This window comes from Amblyomma maculatum, chromosome 4, assembly GCF_055883805.1.
Source record: "Amblyomma maculatum isolate TAMU_Amacu chromosome 4, ASM5588380v1, whole genome shotgun sequence".
Classification (NCBI taxonomy): domain Eukaryota; kingdom Metazoa; phylum Arthropoda; class Arachnida; order Ixodida; family Ixodidae; genus Amblyomma; species Amblyomma maculatum.
Genome location: NC_139347.1, coordinates 58,022,095 through 58,040,106, shown reverse-complemented (window position 1 = coordinate 58,040,106; position 18,012 = coordinate 58,022,095). Strand labels below are relative to the sequence as shown.

Here is an 18,012-nt window from a genome sequence, read left to right as displayed (position 1 = left end):
TGGTTAGTAAAGCACACATTTAATTTATCTCGCTTCATATTTTGGACGCATTTTTCTTCCACAGCGTCACTTGGGCACTTTCCTTTTTAAGAATTCTGACAGGATGGGGCCTTGGAGAGCGTGTATTTGGCATCATGTTGTTTTTTGTTTCTTCCACAGCACTTTTCGGAGATAATGGAGGACCAGTTCGACTTCCACACATACTGCATGCGCAAGATGACGCTACGTGCCTATGTTAGCCTACTGCGGCTGGAAGATGTGCTCAGGGCACACCCCTTCTACTTCAAGGCTGCACGGGTCGCCATACAGGTGAGCCTAACAGCACATAAAGCAATGCACTTCGCCTGTTGGCGAAACAAACTGGTTTACACTTCACGTGATTCTTGTGGTGATTGTGAGACTTTCCACAGCGATGCTGTGGGAGCAGCCGCATTTTTCAAGTAGAAAGGCAGGAAGCACTGTTTCTAGTTAGTGCATATATTTCGCCTCTGTCTTCTAACATGGGGCTTCTTGCATTTTAATGCATGTCTTCGTTTCTAAAATTAGTTTTTAATTGGCCAAGTTGTCCAACTGAATACCAGCAACACCGCTTAGTCCACAGGATGACAACCTGGAATACTACAGTCAAACCCGAATATAACGAACTCGGATAGAGCGAATTATGTTTTATATCGAACACTCGAATTTCCGCTAGCATTATGCATATAAAATGTATTTTTTATAACGAACTACACATCGGATATAGCGAACTCAGCGCGCGCGATCGGTCGCCAAACGCCCGCCAACGGGCGGGCCTTTGTGCCGGCTCCGAGTTCTCTCCGGGCAGCCCACGCTGCCGGGCCGCAATACTTCTAGCGCATGCCGTTGTCAGATGGGAGGGGGATTGGCGACGGCTCCGTTCCCCAAGGTCTCACACAGCGCATACGTCATCACGCGCCCGCTAGGGTGCTTCTGCTGCTTCTGCGCCGATGCCACGCTTCCGTAAAACGCAGGAGGGGCTCTCTACAGCAGCTTCCACAAGGGACCCTCCTGTACGCATGCGCGGCTGTCGCCCGGAGTAGCGTGAGTAGCCTTTAAAATCCGCGCCATCGGCCAGCCTCTCTTTGCAGCGCTCCTATTCGGCAGCTGCCTACCATGTGATCAAAGACGTTCGAGCAGCTCCGGACCTATTGCGCTTCGAGAAAGAAGCAACACCGGCCAGAACTGGTTTCAAGTTTGGGCGAAGGGAAGGCAGCCTCCGAACAACGAACGCGTCAGTGGCGAACTTTCCCGCATCCTTGGAGCTTTCTTTGTTCGCGTTTGCAAGTCGTGCTGCTGCTATCCTCACGATTCCGGACGTGCCTACGTTGCTGCTGGCTTGCATTCCGGCGCTACATCCTGCAAGATGACGACGAAGCAGCGGCGTGCCCTACCGCTTTCCGACAAGCTGGAGATAATTCGCCGCGTTGGCCGCGGCGAAAAAAAGTCTGACGTTGCCGCGCATTTCAAGATTCCGCGGAGCACGTTAAGCACCATTTTGAAAAACCAGTCGGCCATCAGAGGCAATGCACAGGAACGACCAAATGGTGACTGCTTTCGCCACCGCAAGCCGGCTTACGACCAAGTAGAGAAAGCGCTGTACCAATGGTTCTTGGATGTTCGCGCGCGAAATCTGCCAGTCTCTGGCCCCGTGCTACAACAGAAGGCAAAAGATTTTGCCTTCGTCCTGGACGTCGAGGGGTTTACAGCGGGCAGTGGTTGGCTCCAACGATTTAAAGACCGCTACTCCATCACCGGGAAGGTGGTTGCAGGTGAAAGCCAAGCAGTGGACGCTGAGAGTGCTGAAAAGTGGGTGCAAGACGTGTGGCGTGCTGTCATGGAGAGATACGAACCGTGCAATATTTTTAACACCGACGATACTGCCTTGTTTTGGCAACTGCTGCCGAGCAGAACCTTGGCGCTAAAGAATGAGAAGTGCCATGGCGGCAAATTGAATAAGGCCCGAGTCACCGTTCTTCTCACGACAAACATGGACGGTTCATCAAAGCTGCAGCCGCTTGTCATAGGCAAGTTCAAGTCTCCTATGTGCCTGCGAGGATGCACTTCACTCCCAGTCACATACAACTCAAATTCTAAGGCCTGGATGACCAGAACGTTGTTCGAAGCGTGGCTGCGTGGCTGGGACGAGGAACTTGCAACGAGCGGGCGAAAGATTTGCCTCCTCCTCGATAACTGTTCTGCGCACCACTGCGGCGTCACGCTCAAGAACATCGAGCTTTGTTTCCTGCCACCGAACGCAACAGCGGTTTTGCAGCCCCTCGATAAGGGATCATCCGCGCTTTCAAGCTGGGCTACAGGAAATGCGTCGTTGAGCGGCTGTTGGTGAAATTGCGGGTTAACGACGAGCTCAAGATTAATTTGCTGGCCGCAATAGAAATGATTAACCGTGCCTGGCAAGATGTGACGCAATCCACAATCCGCAACTGCTTCCACCATGCTGGACTATGTCGAGAGGATGCAGAAGCTGCTAGTGAAGCGCGCACTGTGCAAGATGACAGCGATGTTGCCACGCTGTGGGAAGAACTCGCTGATGTTCCGGACGCTGTGCCCGAAGAAGTTGCCCTGGAGGATTTTCTCACTGTTGACGACAACGTAGCCGTGACAGCGAGCCCGTTGGACTCGGAAATTGTTGCCGACATGCTGGCATCTGGTGCGAACGAGGAGACCGAGGAGCCGCCGCCGGAGGACGATCGCCCTCGCCCGACGTTGCACGAAGCCCTCGCTGCTACCGATCTGCTGCGCCGATACTGCTCCGGAATACAGGGAAGCGGACTGGAGTTTGTGGAAATGATGTCGCATGTGGAAAGTGCGATTCTCGCTGATAGAGTTAAATGCAGTGTTCAGGCGAAGATCACTGCCTACTGCAAATAAGTGAGCATTTATCTGCAATAAATTTCTTTTGTAGATTCATGGTGAGCGGCACGGTTTTTCTTTAGTTAGTGCGTTTTCTCTGCGCTGTCTGGACATCGTGTATAACGAATTTGGTACTGAAGTTCGTTATAAACGGGTTTGGTTATAGCGAAATACTGTATATAGCAAACAAATTGCGTTGAATTATGCAGTTCGTTATAACCGGGTTTGACTGTACACAAAACATGCAGGAGGAGGCGCACAGCGTATTGGGGAAAGTTGGCTTATGTTGTCAGCATTTATGAGAGCTGACAGCCTAGCAGGCTGTTCACAAAGAAACTAAAAAAAAAAATTATTTCGAAAGTTGTGTTTGGGCTCATGGTAGAAGCAAACTTCTAGCAGCTTGACTTTCATTTTTTGTTTTTTACAGTGTAACTAGTCATTGCCCAGGTTTGTGGAACTCGGTTCAGAATTTCACCCAGTGTTCAGTGTCCCATGAAGCTCGTTTTCTGGTACAGTTGAGCATACTAGCACAACAAGGTAAAAGGAATGCGCTTGCATGAATTGGGGAGGCATAAGATTTTTCTGATTGCAGTAAGGCGTAGCTAATTTGAAAGAATTTCTGTAGTCTTCTAATTGCTAATGTAGCTAATGTAAATTTGACAGGATCATTCGAAGCGGTGGCGGCTAACATCTTGATTAATTCTAAGGCTTGGCTATCGTGCAAGAATGCTCGGTGCTGATTTTGCTGTGTAAAGGCAAAACGAGCCAAATTGCAGCCATGCTATCTGTGAGCCATGAGGTGACGCAGTAGAGCGATGGCAGTATGGTAAATTCGTGAAACGTGCATGCTGAGAAGACGTGCTTCACTGCAACTCAGCTAGATATACTGGTTTAACTGCAAAATCTTGCGTGCCACAGGTCTACCTCCAGCTTCATGACCATCCCATCGCGGAAACGGAGGCTGCGGAAGAGATCAACACTGGTGAGTCTACCTACTGTGGCATTTTATTTGCTTTTCAGAAAGCAGCAGCCCCCTGCCTGGAGAAGCGAATGGATCTTTAGTAAAAAAAAAAGAAAAAAAAAAAACACATGGATAAAGAGGTTAGCTGAAATGACTGGACTAATAAGCCTAGCTGCATCAACCTTTACTTTCCAACCAATCAATTCCTTACTTTGTAAATTGGTTAATTGGAAATTTGTGGCAAAATATGCAAATTTGCCTTCACTCGTATGGGCAAATTGTTTTCCCGGGTCGCTTGCTGCTTAGTCTCCTGCGCTACCTCAGTGGCGGCACAGGTCCACAGGTCATGCGAAGGCCACTGGAGAACCTTGCTTATTTTGGTAGTTTGTCCACTGGTGATGCTCTTGATGATTTTGCCACTCTCGCAACACCCCCAGTGTTTCAAAACTACAGTGAAATCTCGTTACCATGAACAACACATTATCGAATTTTTCAAATTAAAGAATTTTTTAAGAATCCCCAGCAGATTTCTTATGCTTTAATTGTAAAACTATTTGAGGATTGCGATTATCAAAATAGCTTATATTTCAGAACAATGTACATATTTTATTTTTTCTTATATAATCTAGGAATATCAGTATTACGAATTTGGCTAAAATTAACAGCGCCGCATCTCGCAACTCCCGCGTGAAACAGTAACCGCCGTTTCTGTGTGTATTGTCAGTGAGCTGTAGCTATCATCCTCAGCGTATCTAGTGCCAGCCCCTAGCACCACCACAACGCTGTAGTTTATTACGCAGTAGCCAGCTGGCCTATCCACCTGCCTTTTTTCTTCCTGTGTTGTGTGTCATTCGCCGATCGGTCGTTCGTGCCATTCGCACGTGCGGGACAGTATTTTTTTTTTTGTGTAGATTATTTTAGTGCAAAGTTTGTGCGAGATCTGGCAATGATTGCAGGCAGCGAAGTGCCAAGAAGATAAGAACGCAGCTTTCACTGCAAGAAATCGACGCAGGGAAAAAGCGAATCGGCCTTTGTAGACGGCTAGCATTGCCCCGTCGACCACCACGATCATTTTGAAAGACCAAGGCAAGATTTTCAAACTTCAGGGAGCACTGAAGATGAGGTCATATCGAACTGGGTGTTTTTTGCACACAATCAAAGTCCAAACTTTCATCGCTCGGTGCAATCACGCACCCGATGAGGTGTTGCGCAAAGTGGAAGGTGTATGGGCTGTAGTAGTGTAATGTAGTGCATGGTCATGTTTGCTGCATGTGGCGGAGAAAATAATTGAATATCTTCAAATAAATCAGCTTTGGAGTTTTCATTTGAGGTTTTGCTTGCCTACACACGTGCCAGCTGCCAAGGTACATCATTTTCATACCTAGGTTGGACCACTGGCTTATAATGGCAGATTTTTCATTTCAACAATATTTCAAAATAACGAACGATTCGCTGTGGTTCGGCAGGATTTTTTATATCGTGATTTGAGTGTACTTCCCATTAATTTCTTGTCAATGTAGCCATCAGGTAGTGTGTCAAAATATGTCTGTGTGTCTATTTTAAGAAGGCCAACGTTGCACTTGTGCATTCAAGCTGCACAGATGGGGGACCACTCTATGTTGTCTAGCAGTTCGTAAGATGTTAATATTTTTTGTTTGCTCTTGACCTGACTTGTGCAAAATAGGCAGTTGCCATTGCAGGCATTGACGGTATTTGTTGGCTCTGTTGAAAAGGAAGCAGGTTTTGTTGCTTTTCCACAGTTTATCCTCCTGTCAGCAGTAGTAGTTCTCATCCAGGTATTTGGATTGAAGTTACAAAAATTTACTGATAATTATTTTACTTTTAATTATTGGTCTTGTAAGCAATTGGGAATTTCCTCTGGACAGTTTAGTGAAGTAGCAATAATAGGCATGTTTTTGTATTTATTTATTCTTATCGTCTGCATGCTCGTATGAGTCAATTTTCATGTGATGAAAATTAGTTGCTATAAGTGGCTCGCTTGTTTTGTTAGAAAGATTAAATTATTTTTTTAAAAATAATTCGTGGAGAATAGTGTGGTTGCTTGTTTTTTTTTTTACCTGTAAGCACAGTGTATGTTTTGTGGGTAGCTCGCTACGTTGGGTAACATCTTTTGATATCACTGACAGTATGTAGTAATGGGTCAGCAAGCCTCATTAAAGGAGTAGAGGCAGCAAATTTTAGTTGTGCATTCTGTCTACGGAATGTCGAACATGACTAGCTGCATGGATTCTGCGAAAAAGCAGTAAACATTTATCGCATTTTTTATTGAATTTAATTTTTATTAATGAATTTATAATTGAATTGAAGGAGTTTCTTGCTTGGGGTCGTCGCAGTCTCGCATGCTTTATTAGGCAAGTTGGGCTGAAAATTTAGACATGCAGGTCTCTGGATGCAAGCACTTATTCAAATTGTAAAGAGAGTAATCTTCAAATGCCATTGCGTACAAGTTTTCAATACAAGCATGCGTCCTAACTGAAGTGATTAAAAGCCCAGTTAACAAGTTTTAGTTAATTACTGAGTTTACGGTTAAATTTTTTCACTGCATCCACCAAGCCACACAACTCGTTTACGCAAACAACTGTTGTGTACTGCTCCTCATTTTTTGAAAAGTATCCAGGAAGTCTGAAAACTTTGAATATCCATCTACAACATGAGGCTGTGTTCCCATGCAATAATTCTTAAATAGCATACTTTGCACTACATCTGTTGATTTGCCTTTACAAGCGGATGACTGCGCGAGAATGGGTGGGCATGTGATATTATCCCAGGCGACAGAAAGCTTCTGATAGCCACGCACAGTCGGATTGGTCAACTATCTCTGCCTCGCTACCCCTCTCTTTGACGCTCTTCTGGTAGCACGCTTTGCAAACTGGCAGCTTCTGTCACTGCTCTGCACTGGGGATTGAAGGCAAGGCCAGCAGGCTGGCGGAGGTGTTGTGTCTGAATAGCGGGGTGGCCCTGGAATTCCTTATGCATAGCGGGCTGCCCATATTGGAGATCATTAGCAGTGGGCTTACATCACCGGGCCAGTTGGGTCCACTCCCCCACTTCTGCTCTGGGCATCTTTCTCGTGTGCACGCGTTGCAGAGAAAGAGCGGAGGCAAGGGCTTTGTCTGCGAGAGCTGATGCCTCCTTTGTTCTCTGTCTTGGCTTCTTTCTGCTTGGTGCCCCCCCCTCCTCGTGATGGTCCCTGCAAACAATGCAGGCCCCCTTCCCCCTTTGGGCCGGCCCCTTCTTGTGGTGGGCTGGAAGAGATGGTGTCATCCTGCTTGGCCCTTTGTTTCTCCCCGACCTCGTTTGTTTCTTTGTTTTCGTTACTGCTGCTCAAAGGGCAGTTCCTCACTCGGAGCTGCCCCTTGCCCTCTTGATTGTTAACCTCGCCCCCGGTGTGGTAGGTTGAGCTGGGATTGGGAGCTTAGCTTTCTCGGCAGTGGAGCTTCCACTTTTTTTTTCTGTATGCCTGAGTCCTTCACCGTAATGCACTTCATGTAGTCTGAACTGGATGTTTTGTAGGCGTGCGTAGTGCAATATTTTAAGTGCTTGTGTCATTTTAATCTACGTTTTGTATGCATTCTGTACCGGGTTGCCGATAGCTTAAAGCAGGGCAGCAAGTGGCATATACAATTCCGAACAGCAGCGCTACACCATAGTCGCATTTTTTATTTTGTTAGTGCAGCTACAGAAATTCTTGCTACCTGCATCTTTGTGTGCCATAGTTAATTTCTTCTGTAAAGTGAGGGGTCTTTATGGTTATTGTGCAGATTTTTCATACTCTATGGGCACTAATGCTATTAAATATATGGGCACAGTTTTGTACTCACTTCTTTTTCTGGATAACTAAAAATAGTTGTTTGCTGCCCACTTGAACGTTCACTGAAATTTAAGGCTTTTTGTTTAGAAATCCTTAGTTTTTAACATAATATAGAAAACTTTGCTCAAAACAACAGTGCACACTAGGGAAAAACACACACAAGCACGAGCGCTCGGATGTGGGTGTTTTTCTTCTAGAGTCCATCTGTTTTTGTGCAGTTTTCTTCATTATGTCGCTTTACCAACTGCCCCAACAGTCTACACTGCTAAGTCCTCAGTGCCAGAGTATCCGTTGCTGCAGTTCATCGTGCAACCTGGGCAATCACTCTCGTCGCCTGAATTTGTGCACACTCTGGTACCTTGCGTGCTGAAATGTTCGTCGGTGAGAACAAGCTCCACCTATTACGCTTTCGCCTCTACGGTCACTGCACTGGCTCCTTCATTTTGGCGTCGCATCACTTGACATGTGTCACTCCTCTGCGCATCACGTTCGTATATTCCGCCCGCCTTAGTGGGGCGCAGGTTTTCAGTCAAGTTCCATGCTAGGGAGAGGTCCTTGCTCAGACATGCACCTCACGCACACTGTGCCTAAGTCCCGCACAGTGGCGAGCACCCAACCACACACAGGCACTACATCGGGACAAGTAGGGAACTGCTGGTCCCGTGGCGGGGCATCAATCACGGCACGTCACTTGCTGGCAGTTGGGTCTGTCTCTCTCTAGGCGGCCGCAGCGTCAGGTCCTGATGAAGTAGACGAATCCGCCGGGCTTTCCTTTGGCGAAGGTGGGCTTGAGCGGCAGGAAGTGGAAACGCGTTGCAGGCGGTGGTTCGGGCGCTCCGGGCTCGGGCGGCGCCTTGTAGGGAGCGTACACGGGCTCGCTACGTGGCGGCGGCGGCGCCACCAGGTTGCCGTATGTCTGGTCCTCGTTGCGCGACTTGAAGAGGCCGCCGTGGAAGATGAGGAAGTTGTTGCGCGACACGCGGTCCGGGTCCAGAGCGTCTCCGCGGCGTCGCGCAAAGCGGCCCTCACGCTTGATGCGCTCGAACTCGAGGATGCTGATGCGCTCGTCGTTGAACTTGAATATCTTGGGGTACTGGGGACCGCGGATGTAGTCGTACTTGGGGAAGCCGCCCCGTGTCAGCGACTGGGGTCGCGACGCGGGAGGCGGAGGTGGGGGAGGCGGTGGAGGAGGGGGCGGCGGCACGTGTTCGACCACGGCGTTGGGTGGTGGGTCCTCAATGAAGTTGACCACCGGCTGCAGCAGCGTGAGCGGCGGCGGTGGTGGCGGTGCCGGCGGCTCGGTCAGCCTGGGCGGCGGCTGCAGGAGGAGCTGCGCCGCTGGGCCCTTGGGCGCCGAGAAGGGGTCCGCGAAGAGCCTCGGTAGCTGAGGGATCAGCTGGAAGAGGGTCTCCGGGTTGTCACGGAAGCTGATGGGCACCGCGTTCTGATCGAACACGCCGCGGTACTCGAAGTGGTTGGGCCCCACGTTGGTGAAGAAGAAGGACGCCTGCGCCTTGGGACCCAGTGCCGTGCTGTTGCCGCCCGTCTCGTTGACGAACGATGCAGGTCGGGTGCCATTCTTGGCAGCCGACAGCTGGATGGGCACCTTGAGCGGGCCCTTGGCGCTGCTGGGGAACGCCTTCCTCTGTTTGAGCGCGCCTCTGCTCTTTGGCGGTGGCAGGGTCGGCCGCGGCGTCGTGGTCGTCGTCGCCTTTGTCGGCGTCCGATACTTGGCCCGCGGCGGTGTCGGTGGGGGTGGAACGGTGGGCCTCGAGGTTTGCTGCGGTGTCGTCCGATGCCTCTCCTTGGAACCAACAACGTCTTCCGGTATGAGGCGTCGCCTTTGCGGACCACCGCCCCGGGCTCCCTGTATTCGCGCCGGAGCAGAGGGCGGCGGCCGCGCGAAGTGTCGTGGCCTGGTCGTCGTGGTCGGCCGTGTTTCTTCTTGACCCGGTAGCGTAGTCGTCGTGGGCGGTGGCTTGTCGGCTACGGTCGCGCCGTACCGCCTGGGCGGCTTGAGGCGTGTGCCGAACGGCAGGTCAGCCGTGTTCTTCTCCTCCTGGCTGTCCGGTAGCTGCACTTTTCGGCTTGCCGTCGACACGCTCTCGGCGGCGGCAAAGCCCCGTCGCGCATCTGCCGGCTTGGTCCGCTCCGGCTGCTGCGCCCTCAGGTAGGCGTCCATGGGGTCGACGGGCTCCGAGGCGCGGCTCGCCGGCGCTGCCAGCAGCAGGCCGAGCAGCAGCAGCAGCAACGGCGGCAGGAACGGGACCTGCGTCATCGTTAGAAGAACGCGCGACGCATGCGGTGGTTAGCTTTTTGCGGCTGCGTTGGACGCTGGCTGCAGTCGCGTAGCTATAACTGCGCGGGGGCAACGCTCTGTATTACCTGAGCAATTTTAGCCTTGTAGTTGTTTAACGCTACGTGGTTGTGGGCGCGCGCTCCTAGCCGGCGACCGTGTGGCATACAGTTTGACGGAAGCGCGGCTTCCGCAGACGCGCGACCGGTCGCCCATGCGAATGAGCCTGGCCTCTACAGCACCGTCGGCGCTTTGACCTCTGACCGCTTATCGAGGCGGGCAGCGGCGGTGGGCGCGCGGCCAGCACGCGCTGTCTGAGTTGCATGCGTACACTACGACGGCACCGCGAACGTCTACACTTTGCCGCCGCCATCCGTTGCCAACCCTTCGATGGCATGCCGGCGGAGTTTTTTTCTTCTTTAACTGGATTGCTGTCTTCCCGGAACGGCGGCATCGGTCCCCTCAGGGTGCTTGAGGCCCCGTCTAATTTTCCCTTTGTGTCTTGCCTTTCCACGCCGTCGTGGTGTGCGCGATCGCCGCGGACACGTCCGGAATACTCTTAACTGCTTTTCGACTTGCATCATCGGCGCGAAACGGGCACCCCCTGGTCGGACGGGGGCGCGCCTTGATGCAACAGCCGACGGGCGCGCAGCCGCCACCTTCTCTGGTGCCGGAGCAGTGCACGCACGGAGACTGACTGGGCACGAGCGAAAACAATGCGGCCGCCCCCGTGCGAGTTGGCGACTCTGCCGCGACCTCCCGTTCGAAAGGTTACCGGAGCGCCGGCCACACGCTCTCCCACTCACTCCACTCTCCGGGCGGAAGGAGCCCCACTGGTGCCGCTAGCTCTGGCCTTGCGCGATGAAAGCGAATCTCTTCGACCCTCCTCCCCTGCTCGCGTTGGCCGCTGGGCCGGCGTTGTCCTCTTCGGCTTCACCTCGTTCATTCAGGCGACCAGTTAACCCGCCCTCTGAGGCGCTGCTGATTGTCTTAACTACCTGTCTTTGCGGTCATTTCCCTTTGTTCCCTGAATGAGGCACCTCTCGACGATGCAATGCAGGAGGCGTGCCACGTGCTCATAGGCTTGCTGTTTCGCTCTGATTTCCTGATCCTCCCTATGTATGGAGGACTCCGAGGGGCGTCTGCTGACCGTGGTTTCGCGGAGACAAACGTCCACATGGCGCGTTCTTCGAGCCCCGTTTCTGTGCATTCGCGCGAGGGAAGGGGATGTCTCCATTTTATGAGCGGCGGTCATCGGGAGATTGTTATTGCTTCGCCACCGCCCACCACCGATACCCGTCATTTCGCGAGGCCGCCCGAAGTGGTGCTCGCACTTGGCGTGCGTCTCTGGCTGAGAGGAGGCCTCACCGGCGGTTCGCGGCCGGCCCTCTCGCTGCGCGTGAATCTTCGTCGGGAGGGGATGCGCGCACGTTCGTCGTGACGACAAGCGTCGGTCGTTCTCACGCGGGCCTGGCCATCCTCGTCGGCCTTGTCTTTGCCCTCACATAACTGCGGCTGCGAGCGCTGCTTGTTCCGACGGGGGAGAAAGAGAGGCCGTCGGTCTCCTTCGAACGCCAGTGGGGGATCGATCGCTATGGCCGTGAATGGCTGGCGGCTGCCTGTGCGCCGTCGTGAACATTATACTTAGAAGTCGGCCTCCAACGGCACTCGGATAGCGGTCATTGGGCACGCTGTTCTTCCAATGCCTTCTTGGATTCTCGTTCAGAGCACTTGCTCCCACGGACTGGGCTGGAGGGCGTACCGAGGCGCGATACGAACTCTGATTGCTTTTCGCCGAGTGGAACACCCGTTCGCTGCTTTGATATGGCTGGAACGGATTTCTCGAGACTTCCCTTACGTTGGGCGCGTCGCGCAACCGCGCATACTTTCATAAACCCGTCGTGCGACAGTATCCTAGCGCTTGTGTGAAGTGCATCATGACGCGCGTGTCCCTCGCAACTAGCTGCAGTCTCTAAACCGTTGGGCGGCGCTCATCGACGCCGATCGCGACAGGCTGCGGCGGCGACCTGTTCGCGGCGGCCATTCATCGCGACGCTGCCTGCGCCCGTGAGCGCGCGGGCGCTTTTGTCGCCGCATCCGCGTGAAGACAAAAGAGCCCCTCCCTTCTCCCCCTCCCGTCACGTCCCCTGTGTTGCGGACCGACCGTTGCGGGGTCCCCCCCCCCCCCCCCCCCCCCCCCCCCGTTCAAGGTCCCCCCAGCCTTGCAGCCCACGCTGTGACACCCGGGAGGAACGGATGCGCGTGACCCGCTTCGCTGAGATGAGCACCCCTTCCTCACAGGGGTCGGTCGGTGCACCCGCCGCGCGTGGTGCTCTCGCGCTTTGCATTCACCGGAAGTGTCTTCGCACCCGCACGACTTGTACTGTACTTTGAGGGCGCCTTGTTCTCGGACTGAAAGCCGCCTCGCGACACTGCGCACCGTCGCAAACGAAGCTAAGACATCCCGGCGTTCCTGCGGTAGTGATCGCGGGGGTACCAGTGTCTGTGCCCCTACTTTGCTCCCTCTGTGTGGGAAATTAAAAGCAGCAAAAAGAATGGAAGAAGCGAGCCACAGCTGCGTGCTGTGATAACCGCAGTTTTGCTAATTATTATTATTGGCGTTGTTTATTGCCCAGGGGCATAAAGGGGTTCGATGATACGAAGGCCAATTAAATGGGTATTAAATGAATGAAAAAGGTAAAGAAAAACGGTTCGCCGATCTAATAAAGAGGGGGCGATTGTGTCCCTTTGCACACGAACGATGGGTTATAAGCAGCGTCAGAAGACGGCGCAGGTTTATTTTTCTCGATTGTACGCTTTGGCGCCCGGGGCCGGCGAAAGGCTGGGATGGCGGCGCTCACATTGTGACCTTTCCCTCGGGGCCTTCGCTGCTCTCCGCCCGCCGTCCCACTCCGCGCGCGGAAAGGTAGACAAGAATACGGTTTCGTGAGGTACCTCAGCTGCGCGTCGTGTGAGGTGGGCGTACACACGTCAGCGCCCAGCACGCGCAGGCGAACGAAAAGCCACCGCCGAGGTCGGCCGTCCCAAGTTTTCTCTCGCAGCCGCGTCTTTGCTGAAGCGAGCTCATGCCTCGGCGGCCACTGGAGTCATATATATATATATATATATATATATATATATATATTAATGCGTATAACACGACGTTAAAGTGTCCCTCCAGTCCGCTATTGTGGCAGAGCAGCGGTGATGGCGGTGGCATTGAGTGCGAAGCTGCTTCTCCCTTTGTCTGCTGTTTGCCCTAGCCTTGTTTAGCGCGCGTGGGGTCTCCGTTTATAGGCAGGCTAGGTTACTAATATTACGAGCGTAGAGATGAACAATAAGCGCCGCTCTTCTCACCCTTTCACCTGCCGTCGCGATGCTGGTGATGCGGTGGAGACGACCCATGCGCCGCTGCCGGCGGCATCCGCGAGCCGCCGATATCTTTCGGTGATAGCCTCAGACGAGTAGCCGCGTCGTAGCTGCGGTGCGCTGCTGCCTTCCTTCCGTCATTGCGGGGTATTGTTTGCAGCAGTGCGCCCGCGCGAGCGAGGAACGTACGAGTCAGCTGAGAAGGCGACATCTCCGCGCGGAATCTGCGATTTGAGAGCCGATGACGCCGTCGATGCCCGTTCGCCTTCGGGCTCCGCATTAAGGCTTCCTATGCTTTTCATATTCCTCGCCTATCTGCTGAAACGGATAGGGGGGAGGGAGTGGGGCGATAAGCGGTGTGGCCTGCTCGAAATTGCAGTGAATGAAGAAAGGCAGCGAGGCGGAAAGTGTGCTCCACGGCCACTGCCGCCGGGACCCTGATTCCTCGTGCACTGTCGTCCTCTCCTGCCACTTTGTGGTTGAATTAGAATAGCCGGAGCCGGTCTCTCATCTATGTGGCCCGTGGCCTTCCCTCCGTCAGCTCCGCTGTCGTCTGGGCATTGTTCGCCGGTGCGCCAGCACGTGCCGGCATCTGCCCGGGAAATCTGGATTTCGCGGGCGACGTCGCCTGGCTTGGCTCGTTCTTTTTTTTTTTTTTTTTTTTTTTCGCACCCGCTCGCCTTCAGATTGTGAAGGGGCCAGGGTTAGGAGCAGCTCCGCTTCCTCGCGTTTTATTATTTTTTGTCCTTTCTCCGCCCTTTTGTCGGTCAGGGGTGCCGAGCCGCGTCGCAAGTGCAGCAGCCCTGAATGGGCTCCGGGAAGCGCCGGAGCTACGCAGTTCATTTCCGCGTGCTCCCGCCGTCCTCTGCTGCTGCCACTCCTGTTGGCAGAAGGGGCGGAGGGCCCCGCGGTGCGCTGGCGCCCTTTCTGTCCAGCAAGCACGCGCCACGCGGAAGGCGACTGCTCGGAGAGTTTAGGCTGCACCGCTGTGGAAACGGGGCGAATGGAAACCACTGCCGGAGTAGTTAGTGAATATGGGTCGGATGTGGCTGCTTTCAGCCTTTGGTTCGAACCACTTGAGGACGCGTTGTCACGAAGGCCGTTGATCACCGTCGCGCCTGATAGTCGCATTATGCTTGCAAATATATATATATATATATATATATATATATATATATATATATATATATATATATATATATATATATATATATATATATATATATATATATATATTTTAAAGCCGCCGGGCTTGGCGTGGCACGTCTCGAGAGAGAGAGAAAAGAATACCGCTTTGGGATCGTAGCACACTGGGTAGTCCTGCCTATTGGACTAGCGCCACTGGAACTGCCTTATTCTCGTGCACTGGGACGCTGAGCCCAGTTCCTGTCCTCCGAAAGAGAGGATGACGGTTCAACTGTAGCGTGCTACCGCGTGTCAGTATCGTTCTGTTCATGCGCGAACACCGACTGTCGCATAATGGGGTCTTGATAACCCCCCAGTACTGCTGAGTTAGCTGCACGTGTAAGAAAGGAGGGGCAGCGCTTATGGACTTTCGGTTCTGTGCTCCGTTTCGTGACCGTTGCAAAGGCACTGCCAAGCTGCTTGTTTGAGCTGTTGCGAAATGTGGCTTGTTAGCGCAAGCCGTGTTGCGCGCTTGAGACCTCTGTGGAGTTAACCGGAGCGGCGCTGCCACGCTGCTTGGAAGCATCGTTGGACATGAAGCGACCGTCCATTCCAACCGAAGCGAGCAGGCAGTGGAGGCCTTTCTTTTCTCTTTCTTTGCCTTGTTCTCACGTGCGCGCGCGTGAGCAGGGAGAAGAGCCGACCTTCGCCACGACGGCGGGGCAGCGGGACGCTTGCCTGTGGCCGCCACGGCTCGCTGCCTCGCCGTACGTACGCGCGCGCTCTCGTATGCAGATTGCTTCGCCGTGGTATCTGCTTCGTTTTGTTATTCGCTCCGCGCCGATGTACCTGTCCGCCCCCCCCCCCCCCCTCCGCGTTCGATCGTCTCTCCATCACTCCGGCCGCTCTTTCTGTTCGTGCCTTATAGCATGTTCGGGGGGGGGGGGGGGGGGGGAGGGGGGGGGGGGGGGAGGGGGGGCGCTACCGGACACTCTTAACGGCCTTAACGCCGCTTCCAAACGGTCGGGCCGCTCTGAACGACGTGGCTCACGGAGCGTGTCTCGTTGACAGGCTGCGCCCGTCGCTGCCTCGCGTGTTCGAGGAATGCCACGCGTGGCATGGGCCTTACGCGCGAGTCGTGGTTATGTCTGCGTATTCCGTGGCTGCCGTGAGCAATGCCCCCCCCCCCCCCCGGTCTGTTTTTTTTTTTTTTTTCCCGGCTGCAGCTTTCTGTATGCACAGAACGAATTCGCCTTGTAAATATTAGTCTGATGATTCAGTGTATGTATCAGCGCCAAGGAAGGGAGTGGCAAAGGTGTTATCGCTCCATTTATAAACCGCGTGCTTTCGTGCTGCGTACGGTTTGCTGATGCAGTAAAAGTGTCTGAGAAAAGCTTGAGAAAAACGAGAGAGCGGCTGCATATTTCATCATTGCGACGCGGCTAGCAACTCCCACTATGCAGTGGTCGCAGAAGATCAGGGGATGGTGCAGATTTCAGTGCGCTCGTAATATACTAAACGCGCGAACCAAGCGTCCAAACCCTCGGGTGGTGTTGCACGTTCAGAAAGGACGAGGCTTTGTTCTTTTTCTTTTTTCCGCCGAAACCCGAAATACGGTACGAAACGTGCTAAGATCCCTTACCCTGACCGGCGAAAGACGCTTATCGGGGAGTAGCAGCAGCAGCAGCATAAGCGAGGGAGAACGGGAATAAAAAATGCGATGCGCGCGTTGTTTCGGCGCGTTAAAGAGAAAGAGGGTGAGGAGAGCCGCATCCGAGAGCGGGTCCGAGCGGTCGGCAGGCGTACAACCGGCGCGGCGGCCCCTTTGGTATTCGGAAAAAGAAGGTCGCGGGGTCGCCAGCGGCGGCGTGGGAATCCCGCTAGCCGAGGAACGGGGCGAGCGCTTCGGACCGCTCGGACGTTACGGGCACGACGGGTTCCGCCGCTCTGCCAATGCGTCGCTGATTGCCGCCGCTGCTGGTCGGCCTTGGCGTCGCCTCTCTGTCGGCCAGCTCGCGTTCGATGCGCCGTGCCGCGCTACGCTACTGCACGCGCTCGTATGATGGCTCTCGCTCTCCTGCGCTGATAGTAGTTGCTGCGGTTATTAAGGGTGCTTCTTCGCCTATGGGTCGTGATCGATCGCTGATCCGCTGCCGGTGGCTCGTCCTTTTCCGGATGGCCCGCGGCTACATATGCTTAGAGGATGCTGCAGCGAAGTTTCGTGTTCCGCTTTCTCTTTTTAGACAGCGGTCAGATTTTTTTTCCCGCCTGCCTTTGAAAAAGCAGTGGCCTTCGTTAGGCGCTCTCTCGCAACCGCCTTCCTTCTCTCCGCCAGCCCCATAGTGTGCGTGTCGCGGCGGTGAGGGAGCCTCCCTCGTTGGATTTCCTTCCCGCACGAGATCACACAAGCCCTGAATTAGGCGGCACGAAGCCACGTCTGTTTCAGATGCTTGTCCAGGTAAATTGGGGACTGCGGGTTCCGGAAGTCGATATGGGACGTGATGTAACGGAGAACGTTTTAAACCTTGAGTGCGGATGCTGTAATCGTGACACGGTCTTCTCATTCTGCGTCGCCCCGAATTTAAAGGGACAAAGAGATGAAAAGAAACAAGTACCGCTGTCCTCACCACGCTTATATACGCTGACAATATATACGCTGTTGTCGACGACCACTGACTGCGCGCCAAGCGTGGGTCTAGCTTTATCTCCTTTCTGCCATTAGTGTGATCTAGTTTTATTCGCGCTTTAACCTCAGTACTCGCAGTCCGACGACAGGACGCTGTATGCATGTCTGGCCCTGAAGCCAGCTGGAGCCAAACTGCGCCGTGTCTGCATGTTTGCATGCCGCTGTGTCGCGCTGCGTGTCGTCGTCTTCATCATCGGATACAGAACGGCCCGCTGTCGCATCACCTTCCTGTGTCGAGCAGTCCCAAAACCATTATACCGTGCTACTACGAAGTTCCCCAGTCAGGATATCGCCGATCTTCGACCGAAGTCGGACCTTGAAACCATAGTCCCGAACCGAAGGCGACGTGAACCGCGACGTTATGGCGCATACTTTGCAGTTTGCCAACTTAGCTGAATCGGCTGCCGTTTTTTTTTTCCTGATGTCTAGTTGAACGTTTTACACTAGCCATCTAGTTAGTAAAATAAATTTATCATTGACCTTTGAGACCACAGCGCGTATGCTGTTTTCTTGCTGTTGCTGCTTCCCATAAAGTAAAAAGCCGGTTTTTGTATGTGGAATTTAGTACCCCCCCCCCCCCTCTCTCTCTCTCTCTCTCTTCGTAAGAATTTATATCTCAACGGACCACTCGGCCGCTCTCCTTCCTTTGTTGTCCAAAACCACCGAGAACGCCCTCGTCTCGCCAACGCAGCGGAGAAGAGCCGGGGTCCCTCCCCACCTGGATAGGAAAAAAAGCGTCGCATACATTACACTCGCGTCAAGACGTTGCAGTCCGGGCCAAGGTTAATATAACGAAAGCGCTCTCGTGCTGCCCAGCAGTGGGCGGTCCTCGGAACTGCTGGCGCGCTCTT

General features: G+C 53.5%; 2 protein-coding genes across 2 annotated transcripts in view; one reads left to right on the top strand and one right to left on the bottom strand.

The window, feature by feature from the left end:
* Positions 1-18,012, top strand: part of Naa15-16 (N-alpha-acetyltransferase 15/16) — a 120,518-nt gene that overhangs the window by 29,722 nt on the left and 72,784 nt on the right. Inside the window, exons 15-16 of the mRNA XM_084601615.1 lie at positions 160-309; positions 3,811-3,874. Of these exons, the coding sequence (XP_084457741.1) occupies positions 160-309; positions 3,811-3,874 (214 nt within the window). The remainder of the gene's footprint in view (positions 1-159; positions 310-3,810; positions 3,875-18,012) is intronic.
* On the bottom strand, positions 7,430-9,963 carry LOC146191144 (uncharacterized). The gene has a single exon (XM_084599713.1). It carries the CDS (start codon positions 9,961-9,963, stop codon positions 8,419-8,421), a length of 1,545 nt encoding a protein of 514 aa, XP_084455839.1. The 3' UTR covers positions 7,430-8,418.

Bases quoted from the DNA above. Each gene is read 5' to 3' on its own strand.
- LOC146191144 (XM_084599713.1), bottom strand. From the start codon at position 9,963: ATGACGCAGGTCCCGTTCCTGCCGCCGTTGCTGCTGCTGCTGCTCGGC.